General features: G+C 39.9%; 2 protein-coding genes across 12 annotated transcripts in view; one reads left to right on the forward strand and one right to left on the reverse strand.

The window, feature by feature from the left end:
* The window catches only part of aralar1 (calcium-binding mitochondrial carrier protein Aralar1), a 289,930-nt gene that overhangs the window by 106,420 nt on the left and 162,960 nt on the right, over positions 1-20,550 (forward strand). Inside the window, exon 1 of one of the 11 annotated variants that reach the window (XM_087402833.1) lies at positions 13,484-13,619. The exons of 9 other annotated variants lie outside the window; for them this stretch is intronic. In XM_087402833.1, the coding sequence (XP_087258959.1) occupies positions 13,515-13,619 (105 nt within the window). In that variant the 5' untranslated portion in view covers positions 13,484-13,514. Of the gene's footprint in view, positions 1-13,483; positions 13,620-20,550 lie in introns of those variants that run through there. One more of the 11 variants, XM_087402834.1, reaches the window with a different exon arrangement.
* Positions 1,391-4,048, reverse strand: LOC147910726 (uncharacterized). The gene has a single exon (XM_087402847.1). The coding sequence runs from the start codon at positions 3,550-3,552 to the stop codon at positions 2,137-2,139; it is 1,416 nt and encodes a 471-aa protein (XP_087258973.1). The 5' UTR covers positions 3,553-4,048; the 3' UTR covers positions 1,391-2,136.

The following is a 20,550-nucleotide window of genomic DNA, read 5'->3' on the forward strand; positions in this document are numbered from 1 at the left end:
GCAATATCACTCACTGAATGTATTTATTACTAAAACCTTATTGTAGAATATGTGTTAAGGAGCGTTATATTAGCCGGAATCGTATGCCATATGTCGTACTTAAAATTGACTTATCATCTTCAAGTATTCTCTTCTTACAATCGAATGAGAGAGGAATTCTCAACTGTAATTGGTCAATTTTTACAAATTACGGCATACGGCCAATATAAACGCTCCCTTATGCCTGTTCTACAATAGCCGTAAGCAGTAATTGTAGTTGTAAGAATTGATCAATCACAGTAAAATATTCTCACATTTGACTTCATTGATCAATTTTTACAACTATAGCCACTTACAACTATTGTAGAATATAGGCTTTAGAGCCGCCACACACAAAATTTCGCAACAGCGACTGTAAAACGTAAATTTAAGTCGATGAGCTAATTAAGATATTGCTTTAGGTCTACGTAATCTAACGGAAATGGAAATAACAGTAAACTTATCCATAATCTCGCAGTAAGGTGAATTTCAACCGGTTGAAACTTGACACTCGCCTTATGGATAAATTTACTGCTATTTCTATTTTCGTTGGAGTACGTAGGCTAAAACAGTATCCTGATAGGCTCATCGGCTTAAGTTTACGTCTTAAAGTTACAGAAATTTTGTCTGTAGCGGCAGCTTTTATAAGGCCGCAAGCTATAAGCCGTAAAAAATTATACAAGTCAAAGTCGATTATTTTTCTCATATTCGATTGTGATTGATCAATTTCTTTCAGCTTACGGCTTGCGACCCTATTATATTGGGTCATCTAAAAAGTATCCGTGGTTTTTTGTCACTAGATGGTGTTGATGATCAACCCATCTAGTGACAAAAAACCGCGGATACTTTTTAGATGACCCAATAATAGATATAAAAGTGCCTTTTCATGCTGACGTTCGACACTCATTTTCGGCGTCAAAACAAATCACGTGAACATTAAGCGTCAATTTTGATCACGTAATTTTGCTGAAAATGTACGTTGAGCGTCAGCATGAAAAGGCACTTTAAGGGGTTTTAAATCTACACAACTTGCATAACATATACATAAAGAAAATTATCCAATCACATTTTACGTGTGTCTTTATAGGAGAAATGCGATTGGATAATTTTCTTTATGCATACGTTTATGCGATTATGCAAGTTGTGGATATACCTTTAGGGTCATCACACATAAAATTACATAAGTTGCATAACTATAAAACCTTTAGACCAATGAGCATCTTATGTAAATCAACATGTGTTACGTCCCAAGGTCCAACCGTTGGTAATTGATACCTGGACAAACCAGGGACCAATGGCGGGTAACAAATCGAGAGTTGCGCGTCCTTTCGGTTAAAAAGAAACCTACGGTAATCCCTTCATGAATCTTGCTGGTGGTTCGGTTCGTGATGCGGGACACACAGCTCAGTCTGGACTCCGGTTGGTCAGGCTCCTTGTAGATGCTCGATGATTGGCCGGCGCTGACACACTCCGCTCGTTCACACACACGATCTCCAAGTTAAACGATAAACGTATACGCGCGGCAGCGTTTATTGTAAAAGGAGAGGTTTCGTCAAATATTATTATATATACGTACTTATAATTGCTCAAAAGTAATTAGTGTATTTTATAACTTCTGCAGTTGCTACACACATATCCAGACTTATGTTATAACTAATAATTAGATGCGGTTAACTAGGAAGGTTAAATAAGATGTACCTATGATTAGATTGGATTGCTCACGCGAGTAGAATTTAGGAATTAAACTAGAAATCACGATACTCTGGAAGAGACCGTTTCTTGGAAGAGACACGTAATTATTATTTCTGAAATTAATTCATTCGTGTGAATAATATATATATTAGTTCAACATCTTAATACTTAGACCGTAGTGGCGCTTCGGATTGTAAAAATTTGTAATTTGGCCAGGGACATTCCTGGACAAGTTTTATAAGTACCGCTGACGTGACACCTCCCCCCCTAAAAATAAAATGTTGGACTGTGTCCGACGTTTTAACAATTATTTGATTTTTTTTTATCTATGATATTAGCGCAATCATCTAACTTACCGCAGGGTTACATGTTTATTTGCTTAAGGACCAATTGTTTATCCTAGCGATTATCATTTATTCGTTTTCTTTATTTTGCAGCATTGCGCGGAGTTCCTTGTACGAGTCTCTCACTCACGTTTTCACTTGATGTTGGTGCAGTGGGGTTAAGGGTTTGAATTTCTGTCGTGGAATTGGGATTGGAAACAGGGAGGTGGGCCCCCCAGTCCTTTTGTCTTCCAGGTGTATCCTTCTCGTTGGGCCCCGCTAAATGAAGCAGCAGTTGTGTGACGGAGCCCCAAATGGCCCCAAGTAGATGCAGACTCCAGCCGTATACCGAGTGAAGCGCGTAGCCATGGATTATTGTGTCCGCAATCAGTTTTATTAGCTTGATGATAAGAAATATTGCCATAACTCCTGCGCTCGCTGACCCGAATGTAATGAATCCCTGCCAAAGACGTGTCCCCGCGCTTTCGGCAATTCTTTCCAGGGATCTCTCATCAAAGAGGTTCGTCATCGAGATGCTTCCTGAGAGTATGTTGTGACCCATTGCTCCTCGCGCCAAGGTATTCAACATTTGCGGTTTCTCCATCGGAAACATTATATGGTTGCGGAGTCTGTTCAGATCTTCGTCCGAGTATATCCCGCTGGTAGCGAGCGCTGCGGGCGTGACGTATTTCCACGTTGGTCGAGTTAATGGTTGGATGATGGGTGGGGGTAGAGATTCTACCGGGCGCGGCATGAAGCGAAACCACGTCTCGTGTATTTTATACATATTTGGCAGGAGTTCGCTGCAATCCTTATGTGTTCCTGTTCGCGTTAGTATCCTTGATCCGGGTAGAAGGAAAGCTGATCTATTTCCATAGGTCACAGGCAGTTCAGCGAAGCACTCTTCTGTATGTCGAATTTTGCACTCCACTGGAACACATTTAATGAGATGTATGGCTTTTCCGGCCACCACGGCCGTATACTCAGGGGATTTCATGATGCGGTGCGCCATTTCATCCGGTGCAATGCTGGACAATGTGAGGGCGTTCTGGAGTATTTGTTTTTCCAAAGCGCATTTTTGCTCCGTTATGTCTCGATATAAGCGCGTTAGTTGCGTCCTGATGTGTTTCTCTACGTACACGAACTTAGAATTTACATAGGCGAAAATATCCAAGTTGTTCACGGAGATTCTTGATCGCACCCTGAAAGCTCGGTCTTGCTGTGTTTCCAGAATAAAGAGTTTTGGATGTTCCGTTTGCACCAGTGTATACCCGCAGAGGTTGCTTTTGCCTGCTTGCGTGAGCGCGAACGTGGTCTCTCTCGTAGTGACCGTGTAAATGGTAGGTGCCGTCTGGTTGGCCTTGGGAGTTAATTTGCTTGCTTGTCCTTCGTACAGGACGTCGTAATGGCTGAAGTGGCAGCTATCGGGCGGTATCATCGACCAAAAAGTCTCTATCGGTGTCGAGACACTCTCCGGCCGTGACCTTACAGTGTAAGCCGGAAGGTATGATAATCTCATGTGAGTTACGGCGAATGGGCGCCTCGAAGTCCCGCAGTGTGACCCTAATCGTTGCTTGTACTACGACGCTGTCCCACGTTCCATACGGGTCGCTATACTGGGCGCCGCTGCAACGTCCATCCACGGACGTATGTCCGGCGAGGGTGATGCTCCTGGTAGAAGAACTATTTGATTTCAGGCCAGTGATGTAGCCATCTCTTCCTCCCAAATCAATTGCACCGGTTTCATGAATTCTTCGGCAGTTGCTAGCCGCTGTTTCTTGCAAATATACTCTCCTTCTGCCATGCACGATCGATACATGAGAGTGCATCCCGCAATAATATATTATGCGGTCGATCTCAATTTTACACTGGATTACTCTGGTCTTGTCGAAGTCCGAGAGCTGGAGCAATTGGACGTGAGTGTTCTCGGTGATAGGCTCGATGTCTTCCAGATTACAATCCCCTATATCTAATAGAGATAAAGATGTAATATTAAGGCCGTGGCCTCCGCAATCGTAACCCACCAGCCCTCCCGCTGGCAGGGTGAGGAGCGCGGTGATGATGCCGAAAATGATTCCCCGTGTGTCCATTCTTGGGTGCGTTTGTTGTCAGACTAATGCGTCAGTGAGTGTCTCTGCGTTAGTTTCTTCTGCTAGGCTCGGGGTGGGGGGTCGTCATCCTCAGGTAGATGTGTTCCGCGTTCTCCGATATAACGCAATTTCTTTAGTTTATTGCTATGTACTATGCGAGTCCTATTGCTATTTATCGCTATTTTAACATTATTGTTCCTTAAAATCTCTAATATTTCGTGTGGCCCGGTATATTGGTCGGTGAGTTTCCCTTTTACGGGTTCCTTTTGTAAATATACCTGGTCACCGCGTCGGAAGGTTCGGGGGTTACATTTCTTGTCGTAATAAATCTTCGATCTTTGTTTCGCTCGGCAGAGATTCTCTCTGGTTATTTCCTGTGAGTCTCTGAGTCGGTCGAACAATGAAATTATATAATTTACGTATGTTTCACTCATGTCGCTCGGCAAAATAGGATCACTCGTCGGAATTCTAGCTGTTTTACCGAAAACCAACTCATGTGGTGTGAATTTCGTGCTTTCATGCATGCTTGTATTGTAAGAGAACGTTGCTAACCTTAATTGTTCGTCCCACTCTCGCTCTTTGTCGACGTACTGTTTAAGGTATTCCCAAAGTACGTGATGGCTTCTTTCGATCGAGCCATTCGATTGCGGATGATAAGCGGTTGTCTTACATTGCGATATGCGGAATTTTCGGGCGACGGCGCGCATAAGGGCGCTCAAGAAGTTTGAGCCTTGGTCGGTGAGAAGCGCTTTAGGGGTGCCGTAGATACAGATAAACTCATTTACGAACGCGGTGGCTACATCGATGGCGGTCGCTTGTTTAAGCGGTATCGCGAGAGAATATTTAGTTAGGAGATCCTGTATGGTTAAGATATACGCACTGCCGGCTCGAGTCTCGGGTAACGGCCCCATAATATCCATCGATATTTTTTCGAACGCAGCGGCTGGGGTATCCGTTACGACCATCGGCTGGCGGGTCTTCAAGCGCACAAGTTTTTTTAACTGGCAATTTCTACAATTTTGAATGTGTATCTGTATATCCGATTTCATATTAGGCCATTGATAACGGTTTTTTATGCGCCAATAAGTTTTCGTTATGCCTTTGTGGCCACCCGTCGCGGAGTCGTGATATTCTTTAAGTATCCGCAGTCGATCGTCGACTGGGGAGGTTGAAATTTTATTGGTGCATATTGTTATCTTAGCGCTGTGGTTATTAAACGTGTCGTCCAAGATGTCTCTAATTTTTCCCCACGATACCCTATCTATATCACCTTTACATAGTGAGGCCGTCGTTAAGCCGAGTTCGTTGATTACGCTTAATAATGCTGCAATCGCTTCGGTTATTACTTGTCGCCCTATTGTCTCGGATACGCATTCTTTGATTATCAGAGCGATTATGTAACGATTTTTGTCGCTAATTAATTTGGCGCGCCCGAGAGTGGCGTTTTCGATCCGCGGGAGTCGCCCTTGTTCTGCGAGCATGCGCGCTCCCTTGTCGCAGGGTTCGCCCGTCTGTGTGATAAAGATGATAAGATTATCCTTGCGCATAATGAAATTGTCACGTACTTCTCGTACTTTAAAACGTTGGCAAGGAGTGTCGGGAGTGTCAGGTAATGGGAAGTCACTGTCTTCGCTGCTGTCGTCTAACTCTGTATCGTCTTCGTCTATAAATTCGTCACACGTAAGAGAAACTACATCTTCTGGAATGTCATGGCTTTGTCTAGGCGGAGTAGTTTTTGCAGGCAGAGCCGGGGCGGATGTTGAGTCGACACTCTCGTTCAATGCAAGGGGGAACAAAGGTTTATGACTTTTAGTTTTATTGATGGTTTCCTCTGCAGTTACTTCGACCACCGGATTCTTTGACAGCGCATCGGCGTTCGAATTTATTTTTCCTGCTTTATAACAAATTTTGTACTCATATTCGGCGAGTTTGAGTTTCCATCGTGCGAGCCTAGACGTGGGGTCTTTCACGGAATGCAGCCAGATTAAAGGCTTGTGATCTGTCACGAGATCGAACCTATGACCGTATATATATGGTCTAAAGTGATTCACGCTGTATATTATTGCTAAAAGTTCTTTTTCAATTGTAGAATAATTTTGCTCGGCAGAATTTAGGAGTCGGGAGGCATATGCGACGGGGCGGTCCTTACCTATGGGACCTTGACTAAGAATTCCTCCGACAGCGTACTTTGATGCGTCGGTTGTAATTAGAAATGGTCGCGTAAAGTCCGGGTACTGTAAGAGAGCTTCCGAACATAGTAAGGTTTTAAGGGTGACGAACGCGTGTTCCTGTATGTCAGTCCATTCAAATTCTACATCCTTCTTTAGTAAGTTGGTTAGCGGACGAGTTATTCTGGAGAAATCTGAATAAAACGCCGATAATATCCTGCGAGCCCCAAGAACTGCTTAACGCTTTTCGGGTCGTGCGGCACTGGAAAGTTTTCCACCGCATGAATTTTTTGTGGGTCCGGTCTAACTCCGTTTTTGCCGATGATGTGGCCCAAGTATGCGACTTCTTTGCGCAGGAACTCGCACTTGTCAGGCTGGAGTTTTAGATTCGCTTTTCGTAATCTTTCGGCTAATTTATTAAATTTAATCTCATGTTCGCGCAATGACCCTGCATGTAACACGATATCGTCTAAATACACGAACAATTCGATTCCTTGCAGCCCGGACAGAACCTGATCCATAAGCCATTGTATTGGGATTTTTATTGCTGAATAACAAAACAAAATACAGAGCTTGGTTTTCGGCGCGTGCGAACAATAATAAAGAAACAAAAGGTAAGGTTAGTACGAGAAGGGTGCTCACGCCATCTGTCTGGTAACAGATATAATAAAAACAAGAACACGTGATATATATATAGTGGGACTAACGGCATACAATCAACACCCCCTCTTGACGTAGTCTCACTCGATAAAAAGAAGATTACAGCAATGGAGCAGCTTTGCATGGGGTAGAGGCTTCGTTAGCATGTCCGCTGGGTTCTCTGTGCCCGCAATATGTTTAACTTCTACATTGTTGTCTCCAACAGTCTGTCGTAGAAAATTAAAGCGAACATTGACGTGCTTGGTTTTCTTCTTTATTTCCTCGGATTTTGACAGCTTAACAGCCGCTTCATTGTCGCAATAGATTATTATTGGTTTCTCAGAAGACGTTATGAGTTCTTCCAAGAGATCTTTAATCCATATGGCTTGTTTCGATGCTTCATAAGCAGCCTGCAGTTCAGCAACAGTTGTGGAGTCAGCGACAATCGTGCTCTTCCGTGATTCCCAGGATATTGGTCCACCGTTTAATACGAACACATGTCCATAAGTACTTTTAGCAGTGTCCGGACATCCTGCATAGTCTGAATCACAATATCCAACAACTTCGTTTTTACCTTCACCAAACTGAATTCCTACTGACATTGTGCCTTTTAAGTAACGGAAAATTCTTTTCACTTCCTTCACGTTATACGGTGTTGGTGCTTCAACAGCGCGAGCAGCATGATTAACCTGAAACGAGATATCTGGTCTCGTATGCGTCGCTGCATATAGTAAACATCCAATAGCCTGTCGATAAGGGAATGGAACTCCAAATGTTTCATCGTCCGTTAGTTGATGTTTCCTAATTTGAACTTCTCCCGGAGTATGGGCTTTGTTACAATTTTCCATTCCAAAACGAGCGAGCATATTACGAATATATCCCTGTTGATTTACGCGAATACGTCCTGATCTTCGGTCAACATTTAGTTCCAAACCTAGGAAACAGGTTGGCTCTTCGATCTTTATCTCGAACGCAGCCTTCATGAAATCTAGCAATTCAGTCACAACGTTTTCTGGTTGTCCAGCAACGAGGATGTCGTCTACATATATTGCCAACAACAAACGCCCCTTCTGACCATTTCCATAATATATGCAAGGATCAGCTATAGAACGAATCAAACCGAAGGTTGTGACAAGCTTATTAAATTTCTTGTTCCAATTCCGAGGTGACTGCTTCAGACCATAGAGCGATTTTTTTAATTTCCAAACTTTTCCATCATCAATGTCTACTGCATCAGGAGGTCGCACATAAATTTCTTCCTCGATGTCTCCGTAGAGAAATGCCGACTTGACATCGCATTGCTTGATCACCAGCTTCTCATGAGCTGCAATAGCTAACAAAATTCTAATTGAATCCATACGAACTACAGGTGCGAATGTCTCGGTAAAATCAATCCCGCGTTTTTGACTGTATCCACGGCAAACAATTCTAGCCTTTAGCTTGTTGATTTCACCATTTGGATATCGTTTGATCTTCAATACCCAGCCTGTGTCAATAACATTCTTTCCCGATGGTAAGACACATGTCTCAACCACATCATTTTTCGCGAAGGAATCGAGTTCATCTTGCATAGCCATTTGCCATCCGGTGGAGTCCTTACCCTCAAGAGCCTCTCTTGCTGTCTTGGGTTCTTCCATGTTTAACGCCATCAGGACTTCATGCCCTCCTTGTTGCTCTTCGTCAAGAACATCCTCACTGATGATGCTACGACTTCGGAGCTTCATGGTTAAAGGTCCACTGGGTTTGCGTACATTTGTTGACTTCGGATGAGTAGATACTTGAACGATCTCATCTACAATCTTAGTAGAATCATTTTCTTTGACTTCATAAGTTTCGTCATTGGATAATGATTTTATCTCGTCTTCTACATAGAAAGAATTTTGCTTTCCTTCATTGAATTTTACATCACGTGCAATGCGAACATCTTGAAGATCCTGAAAGTAAACTCGATACAGCTTCGTACTCGGTCCGTAACCTATCAGCTGACCTTTTCGAGCTTTCTTGTCGAACTTATTTCGCTTCGGTTTTGGGATGTGCACAAAAACATCACAACCGAATGCACGCAGATGTTCAATGGACGGCTCCTTCCCATGCCAGAGTTCATACGATGTCTTCTTTAGATCACGAGTGGCGACGAGATTGGACAGATAACAAGCAGTCGAGACACACTCGGCCCACATAAACTTTGGCAAGTTTGCATCTGCAAGTAGAGATCGAGCCTTTTCTGTAAGAGATCGAATGGCACGTTCGGCCATACCGTTCGACTGTAGTGTATACTCAACACTCAACTCATGCTTGATTTTATGTTCTTTCAGAAGAATTCTTGAAATGATGTACCAATGAATTCAGTGCCTTGATCAGTCCGCAAAATCTCAATTGGATGACCCGTCTCTTCCTTGACTTCCTGAATCACTTTCTTGAATTCTTCGACAAGTTCCTTCTTTTTCAGCATGGCAACTTTCTTGTATCCTGAGCTCTCGTCAACAAAAACAGCAAAATATTTGCAACCACCTGCCGATTCAATTGAAACCTTCCCACTAAGGTCGCAGTGAATTTTTGCACCTGGCTTGAAATCCTTATTAACGATTTCCTTGTATGGTCCTTTGGTCATTTTTCCAAAAATACAGGCTTCGCAGAAGAAATCTTCTTTTCCAATTGCACAATATCCTTTAGATTCTAATAGAGCTTTGACCTTGTTTTTTCCTGCATGTCCAAGTCGACGGTGCAAAGTTTCCCATGATGCGGAGATCTCCTTCTGAGCCGTGCAAACCTTAGCTGGTTTCTCGACTTTGATCAGCATTCGATATGTCGAGTGTCCTTTTTTAATACCACGGACAATCACCTCGCCTTTTGAATTCTTTACAACAACCTCTGACTTACTAAAAAGTGCTTCGTAACCAAGGTCGGTCGTGGCTACAATAGAGAAAAGATTGAATGATCCAAAATCAGGAACTAACCTTACATCCTTGAGACATCTCGGTACCCACTCTTTACCGTTATGGACTGTTACATTTATTTTGCCAATAGCCGTCGCCATTAGAATCCTGCCATCCCCTATTTTCACTTCTTCCGGAGGATTCAATGCCTTTGATTCTACAAACCAATCACTATTACGAGTAATATGGCTGTACGCACCTGAATCACCGATCCACTCATCAATATCTCCTAATTGTTGTTTTGCTGGCATTGCCACACGATTGCTAGACGAACGTCCTTCTGAGCTCGTGTCTTTCTTCTCGGATGGGCAGTCACGAGCAAAATGTCCAAAACCTTTGCAGTTGTGACATTGTAGCTTCTTTCGGTCCTTTTTCCAGCCTGCTTTCTTCTTATCTTTGAAAACTTCTCGGTCTTTCTGATCTTTCTGACCAGATAACGCTACACCATGATTTCCGGATGACGTCACGTTAACGTCACGTTCGACATCTAACAATTTTGCTTGTAATTGTTCCACCGTAATGTCCTTCGTAGGACAAATCCGCCATACTTGCTTGAAGTTATCAAATTTTTGCGGTAGACCACGAACAATTTTTGTAATAATCATTTCCTTTTCGATGTTTAATTTTTGCGCCTTGAGCTTATTTTCAATGAGCATAAGCCCTGAAATATACGACGTCACAGTCATATCGTTTTTCCAGTGATAGTCGTTGTATGCTTCCAATGCAGCTAGCTTCGTCGTGTTTGAAACCTCATCATAATGTCCCACGAGAGTCTTCCACATATCAGCGGATGATTTACAGGCGACCACCAAATTAAAATGTGCATCATCGAGAGATTTACTTAACAAAGACCTCGCCAAGGCGTCCTTCTTTTTCCAATCAGCCAGTGTGGCATCTGTTGGTTGCTTTCTCGATCCATCAGCCACATCAAACACATCGTTTGCTTCGAGATGAGCCTGAATTTCAAAACGCCAACGAACGTAACTGCTTGAGTTCAGTTGCGTAACAGACTTCAAGTTTATTTCCATCCTTGCAGATTCAAGCGATGTTACTTGGACCTCTGTCTTCCTTGCACACACTATCACTCTCCTTTTTTCTATTTATTATTATAGCCGTTCACACTCCTGGGCTCATAACCTATTGGGATTTTTATTGCTGAATAACAAAACAAAATACAGAGCTTGGTTTTCGGCGCGTGCGAACAATAATAAAGAAACAAAAGGTAAGGTTAGTACGAGAAGGGTGCTCACGCCATCTGTCTGGTAACAGATATAATAAAAACAAGAACACGTGATATATATATAGTGGGACTAACGGCATACAATCAACACATTGAAACGTCACAGGAGCGTTTTTCAGACCGAATGGCATTCGGTTGAATTGATAGTGACCGTGAGGTGTTGAGAACGCTGTTTTCTGCGCGTCCGGTTCGTGCATCGGTATCTGATGAAAACCTGACGCGAGATCGAAAACGCTAAAATACTTGGCACTGCCCAATTGATCAAGAATCTCGGTGATATTAGGCAGCGGGTACGCGTCGCTGATCGTTTTTTCGTTTAATGTACGGTAATCGATTACCATGCGCCAGCGTTTATTACCTAATGAGTCGGGTTCCTTGGGGACTATCCAGAGGGGGGAGTTGTAGGGGGAGTCGGAAGGAGAGATGGTGCCATTATCTAGGAGAGCCTCTATTTGTTTATTTATTTCCTCCTTATGGATGGGAGGATATCGGTATTGTTTAGTGTAGACAGGATGGTTATCTTATGACGCATGGCATTTGTGTATCCCAATGGGTCGGACGGTATGTGAAAAAGATCGTTGTATTTGTTTATTAACTTATTCACGTGCGCCGTTTCCTCGTCGTTTAGGTGGTCGAGTAGGAGAGTTTTTATTTGTTCTTTGCGCTCGTCCCTAGGGACGGTTTTTCCTGTGGTAGAGGCAACTTGGAATGTGCGGTCGTTTTTTGCGCTATTCGGTTCCCCGTGTCCTAAGGCCGAAGCACGTCCTTCGAATAGCGAAGCGCCGCTTGTTCGCCCGTCGGAGACAATTTCGACTTCCTCGAGCTGAATTATAGGAATTTCTATTTCTTGGTCGATTTCGCGCGCATTTATTACGCTAATAAGGGCTCTACCGTCACGATTAGCTACTAACGCGCTACCTAGGTACACGTTTTCGCATATATTAATTCGTGGAACATACCCTTCCGATAATTCTGAATTGACAATTCGCACCGGAATAGTGAGACGAGATCTAGGTGGGACGATTACAGTATTTCATTGAGTAAAAGGTATTGTGATGTCCCGCCACGTTAGAATTTTTTGTACGAAGTCGATTTTGTGGCGCTGCATAAGAAATCCGATCCTAGGATTCCCTCTTGAGAAATTGGAAAGTCGTTCGTTACAACTTGCAAGATTATGACGTATCCCATAAATTTTATTTCGACGGCCCCGAGAGTTTTTATATTTCCGTCGGTTATTCCGCTAAGGAGAATCGACTGCTGAGTTTGAACGTATATCTCGGGACGTCGATTGCGTATTTTTATTAAATTTGGCGCAGCACCTGTATCAATCATGAATTCTGTTAATTGTAGTAATCCGTCGGCAGAAATGACGACAATCACAGGTGCGTGGGAGAAATCGCGAGGATTTAAGACTGCGATGCGTCGTTCGCGATATTGTCTGATTGGGTTTCGATCGCGCGCACCGGACGATTTTCCTGAATTCTCCCCGTTCGAGATTCGTCCGTTATTCCCGAGGGGCTCCCGGCGTTTCCCTGGTTGACCCGGGAGTTATTATATTCACGTTTCCGACATTGTTCGATCTTATGGCCCGCGTTTTTGCAATATCGGCACCATTTATCGGAACGAGCATTGGTGTAGCGATCAGGGGGCACATTGCTGCCGGCGCGATTCTCGCGGCTACGATACGGTTCAGGAGGGCGTATATCTCTAGTATATGAGTAATTTAAGTTTCTCTGGTCACCAACATTTCCTCGCGTTTCTTCGGGCCGGTATCTAGAGGGAGGCTCCTCACGTCGGGGGGTTGATTGAGCGAGAGGGCGGTAGGGCGAGCTTGCGGGAGATAGTCGTTGAGGTACGTTTTCGTACATGTTTCGAACGTTGTATCTTTGTTTATCGAGCTCCTCCCTTTTTGCGAGGGACTTGGCTGCGGAAAATGCCTTGAATGGGTTCTCGCGGTGTTCCGATGTGAGTTGCAAACGATATTGGAGGGAAGACCTTCGCAAAATGATCTTGCAGTGAGCGCGTCTACTTCGGCTATCCTTCGGGGATGCAGGGTTCCTGCCGTACGACGCTCGGCGTCGAGAATCGCGGTACGCAAATCCTTTACTCGACTAATATAATCTAGCATATGTTCGTTTTTCTTTATGTATGACGTACTTAACTCGCCACGGTATTGATCGATTGTGTTAGACGATCCGAAGGCCCCGTTTAAAAGATCTATTAGTTGAGTTACCGTATCGCATGGCTCGTCTTCCACTGCGTAATGAGCACGCCCTCTCAATTTGTTTATCAGTATTTTCGTTAGGTTCCTCTCCGAGGAGGGAGGGATGATTTCTCTAGTGCGACGACAACCCCGAATAAATTGCGATAGTGGAATATTATATCCGTCGAAAGAGGGGACGCATTCAATGGCTTCCCGGAACGAGACCTTTGGTGGCTGGGAAGATTCCATACAGTTCTCCTGTAGGAAAACATGGGGTTGCGATTCGAACGGACGTTGGCCGTCGGACGGCGTAAGTAGAGGATCGTGGAGTCTTACCTTATCTAATACATCACGACGGAGGCTATTAATTTCTCGAAATATTTCGTCCTTGAACGAAATGAGCAGTTCACAAACGTTGCCGTCTCCGTAATTACGCGATCTGTCTACGTATCCGTGCTGTCCGTGCTCGGTTTCATGGTCGGCGATTCGTTCGCGGCTTGACTCTTGATTTATCGTTTCGCGAGTTCGTTCTAGAGCGCTACGCTCAGCCCGGAGTTGTGTTTTCTCGGTTTCAAGTTGTCGTGTGAGCGTGTCGCATTCGGCCTGTAATCGCGCTTTTTCGATCTCATGCTCTTTTCCTATTTCCGCCCGTTCCCTATCCAAGGCTGCGCCCTGTTTCCGCAAGCGTTCCTTCTGTTTCGCGAGTGCTTGCCGCAGCGCCTCCAGCTCCTCTTCGTTGAGCTTTACGCCTTCGTCTCTCTTTGTTGAGCGAGTATCCATAACGGGATGCGGAAGTACAGCGAAGTTAAATAATCGATTCGCGTGGTGAGATTTTATATATCATCCCACCGCTGTCACCAAAATATGTTACGTCCCAAGGTCCAACCGTTGGTAATTGATACCTGGACAAACCGGGGACCAATGGCGGGTAACAAATCGAGAGTTGCGCGTCCTTTCGGTTAAGAAGAAACCTACGGTAATCCCTTCATGAATCTTGCTGGTGGTTCGGTCCGTGGTGCGGGACACGCGGCTCAGTCTGGACTCCGGTTGGTCAGGCTCCTTGTAGGTGCTCGATGATTGGCCGGCGCTGACACACTCCGCTCGTTCACACACACGATCTCCAAGTTAAACGATAAACGTATACGCGCGGCGGCGTTTATTGTAAAAGGAGAAGTTTCGTCAAATATTATTATATATACGTACTTATAATTGCTCAAAAGTAATTGTGTATTTTATAACTTCTGCAGTTGCTACACACATATCCAGACTTATGTTATAACTAATAATTAGATGCGGTTAACTAGGAAGGTTAAATAAGATGTACCTATGATTAGATTGGATTGCTCACGCGAGTAGAATTTAGGAATTAAACTAGAAATCACGATACTCTGGAAGAGACCGTTTCTCTTTGACCAGACCTGACCCCGGGAGGTTTTGAACTAACTCCTTAAAACACTCGCTGCTCGCGAGAGAGAGCAAGTCCCGTTTTTAGAACCCGAACGCTTTCAGGAAAAAGGAACCTCCATGCTGGTAGGGCGCGTGAGGTGGGGAGAGGATGTCAGGGGCGGTCCCTGCAGTTCTAGTGCCCCGTCGGTTATTGAAGTAAGGAAAAATTTGTAATTTGGCCAGGGACATTCCTGGACAAGTTTTATAAGTATCGCTGACGTGACACATGTCTTTATGTTAAATGCTTATTGGTTTAGTGGCCTTATGTAGTTATGCAGCTTATGTAATTTTGTATTGCCCTTAAGATCACAGCACAAACTGTTGCATAATGCATAGTACAAGCGAATCAACTAATCAGAATCTTTCCTTTTTTCCCCCATTCCATAAAAAAGAAGAATTTCGATTGGTTGATTCCCTTATGCACTATGCATTACGCTTTATGCAAGAGTCTGTGATGTGGTCATTAGGCAGCAGCACAGACTATTGCATAAGGCAGAATACATAATGCATAAGCGAACCAACCAATCAGAATCCTTTACTCTCATGTTATGGAACAGAAATTTTAATTGGTTGATTTTCTAATACTTTATACGCCTTATAGAAAAGTCTTAGCTATGATCATTATAGATTATGTTTACACGTCATCATAACTTCGACTTAGTGACGCTGATGTTATAACTCCTACTTAAGCAAGTCGCGTTTACACATTCAGGAACGTTGGTATTATATTTCTCATTATATCATGTTGACTCATTATAACGTTGTAACATGTTAGCTTATTTATACGAAAATGAGAACATGTAATTGCCAGATCTATTTTTTCTCATTTGTCTCTTCGAATTTTGTTATTGAATTAAAAACGGCAAATAACATTATTACAAAATTATCATTCAATAAATCAAAAGCATGTATAACCAACAAATTTATTTATTTCCTATAAAATATATTTTTACTTATGCCTCAGTGTCCTAAATCTAGTTTGCATTTCCTTTAGTGTAACTTTTTTCGTTTATAGACGATTTTAAATTGTCATCTGCTCGAAATCTTTTTTCATCTAAACTTTTCATTACTTCTCTGCTGTTCTCTCATTAATTTGAAAAACTATCGAATTTTTCAACTTTCGCGCTTTTTTATTTCCATATTTTTGCTTTATTCTTTTAATCTATACGGCTCGATTTACGTCGAAATTATAACAGTATAATTATACCCAGTAGCAACAGTGAACTTTATTGTGATTTGTAATTTTTAGTGCGCATGTATCGGTTTGTACACTTAGGAATATGGCGGACATATTAGAAGCTTAATAAAAATTCAAATTTAAGAGCCTGTTCTATCATAACTCTATTGTATACATTTCATAACATTGGCGGTGAATCATGTGACCTAAGGACACTTACATCAAAGGTGCCAACGTTTATTGTCGCTATGATTATACTGTGATTATAACGCGCACGTCATTTACACGTTTAATTATAATTAAAATATAACGGTAATAGCCATGCTCAAAAATCATAAAAAATACATTATTATACAGACTTCGATAAAGATATAATCCGAAAGAATGATTCGATGTAAAAATCTCGCATATAACATTTCATTGTTAGTCACAATTTCTGAAGAATTGCAGTACAAGATTTGATGACATAATATGGTAACGCCAATACATAGTTCATAATCGGTAATCTTATAAGTAGTCAATCGAATAAAATAATGGAAAGATCTGTTAATATACAGAAATGTATTAAGCAAAATAAAAAATAAATTAAGTTCATGGAATTTTAAATATAAAGTGTAAAAAAGAGAAATGTGGATATAATAAATATAAAATTGATACCTTTATAAGCGAAAATGTGTTGTGTAGTCATAGTATATAATAAAATGTAATAAAATAAGATCAAGTCAATATATAACATAGAGATTGGTGTGTAAGCAAATGCGATAGAGATGATCGTTACTGTCTAAAATACTGTTATAAAATAATCATATCTCACACAGCATGTAATATTGTAGTAATCTTGTAGTAACATTATAAATTTGCTGTATAATATCATATAGTAATATGTCAATAATATTGTATAAATATTGCTGCAATATTAAATATCCGCGGCAAATTCATTGTATTAAGTAATATTTTTGCGACATTTTTGTAATATCAAGCAATATTTTTACATATTATGCTAATATTTTGCAATATTGCGATAGTATTTCTATGTATTGTAATAATATTACACTCTAAAGTCACGATAAAGAACATTTGGAAACACTCTCTAAAAAGCACTCCCAAAAAAGGGAATCTCCAGAAGACATGCCAACTCGATTTGCGTATTCCTTTTTATAGAACTGCTGGATATTTCCTTCTTACGAGCGTATTTCTCTTGTGGCTAGGCCGCGTACTTATTTTCAGCATGAAATATTGTAGCAATATTGTAATATTTCAATAATGCACAGTATTACAAAAATTGCAGCGATATTACTGTACTATTGAAATTATAATATTTTATTGGAAATATTGCTTCAATCTTGCAAAATATTGTAATTTTAATTTCACTCGCCTACTCGACTTATAAAGAATACTCGTATTCCTTCTTATAGAATGTCCTTCTGGACATTTTCTCTTTAAGAAAAGCGTCCCTTTCGTGGCGGGACCGTATACTTATTTATTGAATTGTAATTTTGCAACAACATATTGCAATATTTTCTACAAAATATTTTTCAATACTATTATAATATATTCAATAAAATGAAAAAATTTTCAATATTACAGCATTATTGTTGCAATTTTTATAATATTGCGCACTATTAAAATATTACTACAATATTTCGTACTGTAAGTATACTTTCGTACTATATGTAGATATAATCATATTTCAACCCTTATATTTCAAAGATTATTGTTAAAAATAATAATTCATTAATACACGTTTTACTTAATTTTTTTAAACCTTCGTCACTATTATATTATATTTTGAACGGCGAATGTTGGTATACCGACTTGTATATGTATTTCAATGATGTATTATTTGGTCCCGCATAATAAAAAAAATTAAGAACAGGAGAAAAATATTGAATATTGAAGAAATAAAAAAATTGTGAATGAATATTAAATAGAACTACAATAGATATAAATAAGATATAAGACACAATACAGCTTATTTGTATTCATTGTGAGTTATGTTCAATCTATATTCCTAATTTTTTTACATTTAATATTTAATATTTATTCAATAATAAAAATAAAAAACGTAGTATTATTTATCTTAGAAAGATGACTGCAATAAAATGCATTGTAACATTTCAATGCTATTGCAATAATATTGCAATAAAGTGTAATGCAATAATTGAACGATATTGCGATAATATTGCTTTGCGGTATGTCGTACTGCAATATTTAAGTGATATTGTAGTAATATTGTAGAATAATATATCATATTGTAATATTTCAATAAAATTATTGCAATATTACATTGTGATATAGCAATATACATAGCTTGTCTCACAATTCTGTAAAAAGTGATAAAAAACGCGTGTAAGTGAAAAGAAGCTACGCATACGCATTGAATGAAAACACTTACTGTGCCTTTTATCACTTTTTATCACGATTATTTATTGACTATCAGGAGGAATAAGCATAGTTGTCGTCCATTTTTACAAATGTTTTAAAGCAATCTTATTTTGTTTTATCTAACTTGTTTTTATTTAAAATGTTTCTTACAAAAGTTGTAAGGCTTAAAAAAACGCATTCAACGATAGTAGTTATTTAATCTAGGATGACGTTGTCAAGGTCAGGTCAGGGTCAATGAATTTTTTAAATGGAATCTTCCCTTTTTCATTATATATTCTTGTAGCTTATCTCGAGAGCTTTCCAAAACTCCAAAACACTATAATTAAGTTCATTTTCATTAAGTGCGAGTTATAAAGCTTGAAAGTTACAGTACTGCCGACATTAGCATTATGCAAGGTGTTCAACCGACAGTTAAACTTCTTGAATGTTGTTCAAGATCATGTCCTGAATAACAATTGTTAAGCTCAAGGTTACTGGAGATTGTTTTTTTTATTTTCATTTTTGCACCGAAAATTCATTTTTATGTGAAAATGAAAATAAGAGAAACAATGTTATGGTAATTAAAGGACAAGAAAAAATTAATAAATAATAATAAGGCTTCGTAAGTATAAAACAATGTAGTCAAAAGAAAGGCAAAGAGCCAGTAAGGTAACAAAGAACTTTAATTTAAGTTAAATCATAAAATTTATAATAACAATTACAATTGACAAAAACGAACTTTCGACTCCACTCAAGTCATTTTCAATGTTGTCGTAATATTTAAACATCGCTATAAATCAAAAATATACATGGTATTGCAAAACTCATTATAATTTTTAATCCCGTATTCATTTTGTGTAGTACACTGCTAGTCATTTATATCGAAAATCAAAGTAGTCAGAAAACAATATTCTAGAAAAGTGATTGTGAACAAAAAAATTAATACTTAATACATACAAATTAGTAATATAATATTGTATCTTGTCAGTAATATCGATAAATGTGTTGAGAGTCCAATAAAAAGAGAGAAAAAAACGTAGGTAGATGGTAATCCATGTCGTGGTACAATATATTGATTTTTTAATTGAAGCAAATTTACAAGAGTAATGAACATTTAACTTCCACGACGTCAGATAACGCAATGTCGAGAAGGAAAACATTTATCGAGAACGGAAAAACGGCAAAACAAGGGAAAAAAAAATATTAGGAGGGAGAAAGAGAATGTATAATGTTAGAATACAATTCAGGCAAAAATTGTGTCATTTTATCTGTTTATTCCATGTTTCTGTTTTTTAATATGAATCATTTCAGATATTAACTTTTTATTGTATGAAGTCTCTAATATGTCCACTTTATCTTATTTCAAGTTGTGATTCTCCTCTATATGTGGTGGTTGGAAATCACTGATAAAGATTTTGAACTTATATAATATCTGAAACATGTTCGTGCAGTCTTTAACTGTCTTTTTATCTAGGCAACGTAACTAACATCACAATCCTCACAAGATATTCTGTAAAATATTATACATTTTGATTATGAAAGTGTTCCAGCTCATCCTTTCCTTTCTTTATGAAATTTTTTAATGTGTTAGGAATGGTAAAAGCCAATTTACAATTAAACATATTAACGATAGGTGTAACTCTTTCAGATATTGTATTGCCATATGGAATAGTAAAAAAGTTAAAAAATAGTTAAAAAATCTTTTTGTGTCATCCTTGTTGTTGTTCAAACTATTAATATTGTTGATATGAAATTTAATTCTATTATAAATAATCAAGAAAATAAAATGTAGAGAAAAAAGATGAACAAAGAAACAAAAAAGTAAAAGATGCCAACTCGACATGGAACAACGAGCAAAACGAGATTAATGAGCAAATTGAGATAAAACTCTCTCTCTCTCTCTCCCCTCTCCCCCTCTCTCTCTCTCTCTCTCTCTCTTTCTCTCTCTCTGCCTATCAGCACTTAACATTCAGTCTCCTCATGATTACTTGTGACGTTGTGTAGCAATCGCACCGCTGAGTGCTATCACATTCTCATTATCCATTGCTTCTGCATGGCACATGCCTTTTAAGCGGCGTCTACAATGACATTTTAAGGTATAAAACTTAAGCTTTAAACCTTAATTGACCAATCACAGTCATGTGAAAACAATGATTATGATTTGGTTAATTTCTTACGGCTTATAGTTTAAAGATTAAGTTTTACGCCTTAAAATTTTATTATAGACATCACTTTACGCTAAAGCATTTGTAAG

Source organism: Acromyrmex echinatior, chromosome 2 (assembly GCF_024713525.1).
Source record: "Acromyrmex echinatior isolate Ae372 chromosome 2, ASM2471352v2, whole genome shotgun sequence".
NCBI lineage: Eukaryota > Metazoa > Arthropoda > Insecta > Hymenoptera > Formicidae > Acromyrmex > Acromyrmex echinatior.

Bases quoted from the DNA above. Each gene is read 5' to 3' on its own strand.
- LOC147910726 (XM_087402847.1), bottom strand. From the start codon at position 3,552: ATGAGATTATCATACCTTCCGGCTTACACTGTAAGGTCACGGCCGGAG.